Raw genomic sequence first — 9,790 nt, forward strand, 5'->3', positions numbered from 1 at the left:
ACATGGATACCTGACCCACACCTTCTATTCTAACTCATTCCCTTTTATCATACTTCAAGACTCACATATTCAGTTTGGGAAGACCTCTGACAACCTAATGGCACACTTTCAGTTCCACTGATTTTCCTTCTCTTTCTCCTTTACTTTAGTTACCCAATAATAAAGTCAGACCTGACCTCAGACTTTAATATTTTTGGGGAACTATACCAATTCAAGATCAAGAAATTCTAAATTCTACTTTCTAACCATTGCCACCAATTCTATATCTTACATCTCCTAACTCTTAAACATATCAAATATGCTTTTCACTCTTATCCTTACCTTTGGGTTCCTAACCAATCCATTTCTTCCTACTCTAGCTTCACTTACCTACTGGAAGGCAATGTGGTATAGTGAATAAAAAAAATGGTCTTGAAGGCCTGTCTCAAATCCCTTCTTATATGACTCCTCGCTAGGTGACCTTAGATTCTCATTGAAACTTTCCTGGCTTCAGTTTCCTTTTCTGTAAAATGAGGAGAATAAAAACACCTACCTAACCTAGGCTTTTGTGAGGATCAAATGAAGTAATATATGTGAAGTCCTTTGCAAACCTTAAAGAGCAATGTAAATGTTAACTAATGTTATTAGTACTAATCCTGGACCTTAAGGGTTTTTCATTTTCAGTTCTATTATCTACTCCCCTGTAATACTTTGTTCCTCTGACCTGCTGCCCATCAAATTGACAACACATAATTTCAGCTAGGGCCTACCTCTTACTCAGAATGCTTCTTCTCTACCCTTATGGACTTTTCTAATTTCCCATAGAAATCACTCCAGGTATTTTTTTTCCTTTCCTTTGACTAGCAAACATGGCTTTATCCCCACGTTTATGACAAATGACCTGACTTACCACCTTTTCTAAAAATATGAAAATAATATCTAACATGAACTCTGAATAATATCTAACATCAACATGAAGCTGCCATCCTTTTGTTTCTCAAACCTTTCCTTTCGGTAATAGAAAATATATTTCAACTACTATTCTCCCTGCTAGAGGGATTACTCTACCTGAACCCTTGATTTTATTCACTTCAGAGTTTTCTAGAACCCCAATCCAGCTGACTGTATCCTCATTATCAAGGTTAGCGAAGGAGAACCAGGAGCCCCAAAATCAAGGAAAGAGAGAAAAGTATCCAAAAACAGTTAACAAAATCTGAATTTGAAATCAGAATCTGAAAAGGTTCGAGGAAGGATGAGGACTAAAAAAAGGTTACAATGTAGAGAATAGTTTTGATTGAAAGGTAAGAAAACGGAAGACTTATTACAAGATATTGAAGAAAGAAAAGGAAGTGATGAATTGTGGTATAAACAACTATTTCAAGAAGTTTAATAGTGAAGGAGAAGAGATAAAATAGATGCTATACAGGATAGGAGGATCAAGGAGAAGGCTTTTTTAGAAAAGACTTTGTAATTTTTGAACCAAAACCCCCAACCCCAAATAAGTAATATAGCATCTTCCTTCTCTGACCCCTCATAACACTTGGTCTTTGACTTATCTATTACATTATAAGTTTCTTAGGGGCAAGATTTACCTTTTCTAAACTTTTTATCTCCTCCAATGCCAAAGACGGTGCTCTTTACATACTTAACAAATGTTTGTTGTCATTTAATAGGAATGAAAATTCTATAATATTCATATTTCATTTCTCACAATAAACACTTCTTTTCAACAAGAGAAAACTAGGTTAAAAATTGTTTATAACATGGCACTTGTATAAATTCTTTTTATATCTGAGATCACTGTACTTTTCCAGACTTATCCCAGAATACCTCCAAGTACTGTCTCTAAATTGGACTACTCATCAACTCTTTACACATCCCACACAGTGCCTCCAGGCTTTTGCCTACATCCTTCTTTATGCCTAAAATGTCCTTCACCATTTGTCTATTGATATTCTATTTAGTCTTTAAGACCTAGCCTAAATGCTACCTCTTTAATGAAGACTATCTTGATCATCCTAGTCAGAAATTATTTTTCCTTCCATAGTTCTCACATGTACTTATGATCCATTTTCTATGTTCATTTGTGTATGATGTATGTATGTATGGCAATGTTTAGACTCCATCATAATAGGGACATTTTATTTCTTTATATGTCTTCCCCAAGACAAATGTCCAGCAGGTATTTAATAAATGTTTGTTAAATTTAACCAAAATTCAGAAAAAGCTGAAAACATAAGGTCAGAAAAGTTAAATTTGCTACTAATAATATGGTAAGCCCTACAAATAAGATACACAATTATTCACTTCTTGAAATAATAAAGATGTGAGTGAAGTAGAGGAAGTGGGTATAGAGAACAATCCTAAAGAGTTGCTCAGGGTGCTGGGAGGTTAAATGACTCACCATGGCCTATATAGACAGTATATGTCCTCCACAGCCAGTTCTCTGTCCATACCACCATGTATTAAACAATACTTTCAGGTCACTATTAATATTCAACATGTTATCTTAATTATTAACATTTATTAACCATATCTCAAGGCAATCTCTCCACAAGTAGAAAAGCAAAAAAGAAAATAGGATGTGAAGATTTAATTTCCAAATAGATGATCTGTTGAAGTGAGTACAGAAAGGAATGATTGACAAGGAAACAATGAAACAACATAAACTGATCCTATGAAACAAGAAAATGCTGTGAATTATGTATTTACATTGATCACCAAGAGATAAATCTCATTCTAAAAATCCCTAGAACACAACTCTCTGATTTTGGTCAGCACTAATTTATGAGTAAATTTTTTAAAATACAATACTGTTAGGTGCTTTTCATACCAAGGTTGTTAGGGAGTTTCTTTTCATATAGAGTCTTTCCAAGTACTGCAGGCCCTCATCTTTCAGTAACTCCACTGGAAAATGGTGCAGATTCCTGTAATTTAAGAACAAATTCTTGTGCTTTTCCAGCTTCGCCACAGAGATTGTCTTACAAAGTTCTGATGCCATGACTGAACCTGTCCCATCAGCCACATTACAGCACTACATCTTGTAAAATACGATCTAAAGAAAGCAAGAAAAATTTTAAATTATAGTTGATGTCTTATAAGCATTTAAAATATACATCATAAAAATTAGTATATAAAGTTTCTTCATTCACATTAGGAAATAAAGACCCTAAAAATTTTTAAAGTAAAAATTATCCTATACAAAGTCTTTTGCAAACTCTTAAGTAAATTTAGTACCAGTTTAGGAAAAAGTAAAGTAAAATTTACTAAAAGATATTCTTTTTCACTTTTCTCAATCATCAAATTCATATCTATTTATCTATATTTATGTACATATATATATAAAATCAACACAAATAGTCTTATAAAGTTATAGATTAAGCAAAATGAAATAATTAGGACAATAAATGCAATTAGAAATTTTTTGTATTAAAATATGCACAAAACCTTTTTTAAAGCCTCAAACACATTATATAATATGTAAATAAAGGAAACTTAGAAAATTAAATCAGCAAATTCCACATCTTTTCTTCAAAATAGCGTCTTCAACATGTCTAAAACATTTTAATAAACTATAGGATATGTTCAATTTTCACTTATTCATCCTATTTACATTTTCACTTCTTAAGTACTATCTACTTTAATTTTCCTTTGTTTTTCCTTTTTCTATGTTTTGAGGGTTCTTAGGAGGAAATGAGCAAAGCACATATCCTCAGAATCAGTTTTCTTTGCTTATTTTTATTTGAATGATAAGAGACTACACTAGGAGATCAAAAGTTCTAATCCCTCCTCACCATAAATTATGAGCATTGATTAGCTATGTAATCTTAGAACATCATTACTTCCTTCGACTTCATTTACCTTCTCAAAGAAGTTAATATTTTACTGGACTAAAATAAATGAACTCTTAAGATCTCTTCTAGCTCTGAGGTCTAATATTCTATCACATAACTTCATGTAATTCCATAAACATCCAAGGAATTGCAAAATGCAAGTGTAAAGAAGTTACCTTTTTTCAGTCCAAAAATCTCACCCCTATTTCTCTGCTTGCTCTTTCCAAATTTCTTTTTAAAATAAGCACAAGATTTTGAAAATCATAAATTTGGGCTTAGTTAGAAAAGTCTGCATATTCAGAGTACCTTATTATCTACTTAATAAAAAAATTTAGGATCCCACAATTAATACACAGTAATAGACAAATTCTTATTTCTATTAAACAATATAACTATTGAAAGTTAACATATGGAAATTCACATATTACTAATATAAGAATCTAATGTATTTCTGGCACCTGATCATTTACCTAAATTTATAAGGGTCTTGTATGATCTTAGACAAATCACTTACTCATTGAACTACAAGTCTCTCCTTTAGGTAAAATAAGTAGAATAGATCAACTTTAAGTTCCTTACAACTCTAAAATGCTATAATTTTATGTAGAAAGGGAATCTTCATACTGAAATGAGAACCAACAAAATGGATGGGAAACAAGGGGGGGGGGGCTCTAGAATACCTGTAATAAGCTTCAAGCCAAAAGAAAGTGAAGCTAGAGGATACTTCCTTTGGTTTAATCTGTCCTACTTCATCATAGAACCCTACTGCCCACACAGTTACTTTATATTATCACTTGAATCACAGGGAAAAACCATTCCAAATAGAATCAGGAAAGTCCTATATACTTAGTACTATGGAATGGTTTATTTGAAGTTTTCCAGGGCAAGTATGAAAAAGATACAACATATAATCAATAAGAAACTCCACAGGAAAACAGAAGTAAAGGGCATCAAGAAACTTTAGAATAGGAAGAGAAGATGGGATATTCATGTGGCAAGAAGAAGGAATAACAAATTGGAAGACTAAATGATCCATTGGTACCCTCAAAATGTCAGAAAGTAAGGAAGGCATCCAATATGTTGGATAGCTGCCCATGATGAATTTTTGGGAAGACATTAACAAGAGTTACATAGGATGGGCAGCTATGGATAGGTTGTGATCATCATCAAAGGAAGAAACTGAGATCACTTTCCACAAATTCATAGGTACGTATAAATACTGAGTATAGCTTCAATTAGCACCTCTGTACAAATGACTTCCAAATCAAACCTAACCAATCCCATTATATTCAGTCTAGTATTTCCAACTGTTTGCAAGATAAAGATGCACATGAATAGTTCTTCTTCTAGCCTGTCTACTCATTCCTTCATTGAATCTTCATCCAGGATCACACCAGCTATGTATTCTGCAGGACTTTCTCCTGGGTCCTATATACTATTTCATTTATCTGATCAGCTCCATTAACCTCTAAGGATTCCCCAATCTACTAATCCAGCCCTAACTTCTTTCCTAACCACCAATCTTTCATCTTGAACTAAAGATTCCATAGTTTAAACTCAACATGTCCAAAACAGAACTCAAATCTTTTCTCTAAATCTTCTCTTCTTCCTAACTTTCCAGTTAATACTGTCAAGGGTACCAACATCCTTTTGGTCACCCAGGCTCACAACCTAGGTAAGTATCATCATTGATTCCTCACTCTCTTACTTCCTATATCTAATCACTTACCAAGTCCTTCACAACATCTATCATAAGATTCCTCCTCTCCTCTGATGCTGTTACCAGTCTAGTGCAGACCCTTATTACCTCACACTTGGACTACTGCAATAACCTACAGGTGAGGTCTCCCTATCTCAAGTCTCTTTCCATTCAAGTCTATCCTCCACTCAGTTGTCAAGTTGATCTCCCTAAAATGTAGGCTGAACATGCATTCCTCACTACCCCACTCAATAAATTCCAAAGGCTCCCTATTACCTTGAAAATCAAACATAAAATCAATTCTTTGGCTTTCAAAGTCCTTTATAAACTTGTACCCTTCAGTCTTTCCAATTTTTTATACCTTTATTCCTCCTCATTTACTTTTCAATCTAGTAAAACTAGCCTCCTTGCATAAGACACACTCTTTCTCTCCATTCTAAGCATTTTCACTGACTGTCCCTCATGCCTAGAATGTTCTCCCTCCCCACCCCTGTCTCTCAGCTTCCTGATTTTCCTTCAAATCCAGGATAAAATCTCATCACCTTAATGGAAGCCTTTATCAATCCTCTTTCATTTTAGTCATTATCGTGTTGTCTTCCCCATGCAACTTTTAGCTCCTTTTTACATCAGGTAATTTTTTTTCCCCTTTCATTGTAAACTTTGTGCTTGGCACTAATTACAATGCCTAACACATAGGAGGTGTTTAATAAACGCTTACTGAATGGCTTGACTGTGTTGGTACCTCAAACTCAACACACCCCAAATCGAATTCATTATTCTCCCCAACAAACTATCCCTCCTAACTTCTCTATCTCTGTTCATGGCACCACTATTTTTCCAATCTAATAACCTTGGAGTCATTTTTTTCCATCTTCTCTCATCAACATTTATCCAATCAACTTCAACATTCTGTTATTTTTACTTCTGCAGTCTTCTCACATTAGGCCACTCTTCACTCTCATTAAAACAATCTTAGTTCAGGTTTTCATTTCTTCTCTTCTAGGCTTCTATTAGGCTGCTAAATGGCCTTCCTACCAAATGGCCTTCCTACAAACCAGTCTTTCACATCAATGCCAAGTAATCTTCCCAGTACACTGCTAAGTCATTACTCTTCCACTCAAAAACCTTCAGTTACTCCCCAGTGTCTTCTAATAAAATTAAGATTCTTAATTCTGATATTCAAGACCTTCCACACTCTAGCTCCAATCTAACTGTTCAGTAAAATTTCATAAAATTTCCTTTGGATATTCTATGTTTGAGAAAAACAACTACTTTCTGTTCTTCATTCTAATTTTTGCCCTTTCCCATGCATTGTTCTGTGCTCTATGCCTAGAATAAATTCTCTCTTCACTATTCTCCTCTGTTCAAGTCATTAATATTTTTCAAAGTCCATCTCATATACCATCTCTCCATTAATCTTTTCCTAATCTTCTTCTCTCTTCCACAAATGGAAGTGATTTCTCCCCTTAAATTTCTCATAGCACTTTGCTTAGGCCTTTTCTTTGTTTTTATCTTTCTCCCTTGTAATTATGTACCTTATCCTTAACCTCTCCAATAGTTTGAATCCACAAAGTCTAGCATATAGCATGCAATTAAATATTCAATTAAACTGAATTTTCAAGCCCAATATGGATGAGAAAACTGGAGGCAATTGGGTCAAATGACTTGCCTAGGATCCTACAGCAAGTTAAAAGCAGAGCAAAGACTTGAACCTAGGATTCCTGACCCTCTCTACAGACTTCCTTTTACCTGATATTCTCAAAAGTATTAATGCGCCCTATTAAAAATCCTTCTAATTAAAGGACTCTGATTTTTCAATTATAAAGTATATATGAGTGAGTTTAAAAGTGATAAATTAAAAAATAAGATCATACAACACTAATAACACCTACTATTATTATTGCTATAATTTCACAGAATTCATCAGCAATGCATTGCCTTAATTTATATATTAAAAATACAGAACAAACAGTAATTAATAAATTTTCTTTATTAATAATTAATGAAAATAAAATTAACATTAATTTACTTTCACATATAGCTACACTGAAATCTGCTTAAGAATACAACATAAAATTCCACTAAAAAGTCTACAGACTTTCTTATTGATGATGAATAAATAATACTACTGAACACTTATAGGATATAGTCCACACTATAAAAATTTAGCAGGTTTTCCTATAGTGTCTTCCTAACATGCTTCACTGCATTATTTTAGTGGAATGCCCTTGGTACAGTGCCTTACACATAGTAGGTGCATAATGTTTATTGACTGATATGAAGAGGGGTCTCAAATTTTCCATTTGGAAAAAAAGTCAAATATGATGAGAAAATTATAGAGTATTCATTCCATAAACATACAGAGACATGATTTTACATCAAGTTCCTGAGGACATTATAAATTAGAATCATTTTTTTCCTGACTCTGCCACTTGCATAAGTCATTTCAGAGTCTAAAAGTAGGCTTTGTGATAAAGATAAACAAATTTACGTTTTTTAATAATCTGGAGAAAATTTTAAAAAAAGTTAAGAAAAAAGTAATCCTGCCTTTATTATATACATTTAGATAATAAGCAGCACTTTTCTCTTGCTTAAAGGGTTGGGATGGGGATAAACTAGTTCACCAAATAGCTCTAAAATGCTATGACTTTTAAATTAATTCCTATTTTCTAGAAACTTTTACCAGAGAACTGAGAATGAGATACAGTTTATTCTAGGTGATGGAGAGCTGTACATAGAGCTGGAATACACAGTCCAAATCTTGCCTCTGACACTTACTACCAGGTGACACATACTTAGCACAGGTTGGAACATAGTAAGCACTTGATAAATTGTTGCTGCCTGATTCATCTGTAAAATGAGAGGCTTGAATAAAGCCTAGTTTTGTGATCCTATGAAGCTGTACACTCTTTAAAAAAATCAGACTCTCAACATCTAAATGAATGTACTGCTAATCCTTACTCCCTCCATCCCTATTTTAAAAAGAGGAAAGGAAGGGAATAAGCACTTATTAAGTACCCTACTATGCCTTAAGCACTGTGCTTTTATATTTTTATTTACTTTTATAAATATTACTTCATTTGATCCTCACAACAGCTCTCTCAGGCAGGTGAAATTATATCCATTTTACAGTTGATGGAAATGAGGTAAAGAGGGATTAAGGAATTTGCCCAGTTTCACACAATTAAGTGTGTAAAGATGGATTTAAATTCAGGTCTTCTTGACTCCAGCCACAATTATCCCCTGTGCAACCTAGATGCCTCTTATAAAAGGGAAAGATTATTTTAGTTTTCCTAGATGGTCCTCAGAGAGCAATCAACCAACTCCAGATCCTCCATTCAGGAAAAGGAATGTTAAAATGGGTATTACAATGTACATTCCCACACACTCAGACACACAAAGGTTTGTGACAACTCGTCAGCATTAATTACTAGACTATTACTACTAGCCCACTAATTCCGGGATCTCAGCTTGTTATCATTTACACATCTGTGCACAAACACACGCACTTTCATATGACAACACTCTAATTAGCACTACTACAATTAGCCACTAACTGAAGGGAGGTCAGCATGTGTCTGACCATTTACACACATATACACACCTTCATGAACAGCCCTACTCTAGTACAACTAGCCAACCAGTTCCAGGGGTGTCCGCATGAATGACCATTTACACACTTAGACACACTTAGAGACACGCACACGCGCGCGCACACCCACACCCACACACACCCCTCTTTCACGTGACAGCTCCTGCAGCCAGCAGACTGGGAGCCTCCGCGGAGAGAGAAGCTCTGGCGGAAGGCGGGGGTGCAGGATGGGGAATGGGGGGCGCTACGGGTATTGGGGGCGAGGGCGGCTGTCGGAGAGGCCTGGTCGGGTGGGATCGAGACGAGATGAGACCTGGAAATGGCTTTTTCCAGTTAGTCCCGGCGGGGGCCAGGGCTCTGTAGGAGTCTCCCGGGAGCCTGGGCCGGCTGGGACCCAGAGTCCCCGCTCCTTCGGAAAGCAGCCCCGCCAGGCGGGGGCAGAGGTATGACTTTGGGGGACGGCGGAGCCAAAGGCGGCGTGCAGAAGTGAGGAGAAGGAGGACGAAGACGAAGAAGAGATACTCACATCCACTCCTGGCCGGAGCCCGCGGCCCCGGGCTCTCCCCGAGAAGAGGCACAGCTCCCCTTGGCTGGCCGAGGGAGGCGGGGAGGGGGAAGGGGCGGAGCCGTGTGGGCTAGGGGCGGGGGAGGGGGCGGGGAAGGGGCGGTGGGGGCCCAGCTCTGATT

The 9,790-nt window shown here is 36.0% G+C and overlaps 2 protein-coding genes across 3 annotated transcripts in view; one reads left to right on the top strand and one right to left on the bottom strand.

Annotated features, from left to right (window-relative positions):
• Positions 1–9,710, bottom strand: part of LRRC28 (leucine rich repeat containing 28) — a 167,765-nt gene extending 158,055 nt beyond the window's left edge. For both annotated transcript variants that reach the window (XM_044665420.1, XM_044665419.1), the window contains exons 1-2: positions 9,630–9,710; positions 2,813–3,034 (exon numbers count right to left, since the gene is read on the bottom strand). In XM_044665420.1, the coding sequence (XP_044521355.1) occupies positions 2,813–2,980 (168 nt within the window). In that variant the 5' untranslated portion in view covers positions 2,981–3,034; positions 9,630–9,710. The remainder of the gene's footprint in view (positions 1–2,812; positions 3,035–9,629) is intronic.
• TTC23 (tetratricopeptide repeat domain 23) overlaps positions 9,331–9,790 on the top strand; it is a 92,087-nt gene continuing 91,627 nt past the window's right edge. The window contains exons 1-2 of the mRNA XM_044660130.1: positions 9,331–9,546; positions 9,577–9,731. Of these exons, the coding sequence (XP_044516065.1) occupies positions 9,331–9,546; positions 9,577–9,731 (371 nt within the window). The remainder of the gene's footprint in view (positions 9,547–9,576; positions 9,732–9,790) is intronic.

The sequence above is a fragment of the Gracilinanus agilis genome, chromosome 2 (assembly GCF_016433145.1).
Source record: "Gracilinanus agilis isolate LMUSP501 chromosome 2, AgileGrace, whole genome shotgun sequence".
NCBI lineage: Eukaryota > Metazoa > Chordata > Mammalia > Didelphimorphia > Didelphidae > Gracilinanus > Gracilinanus agilis.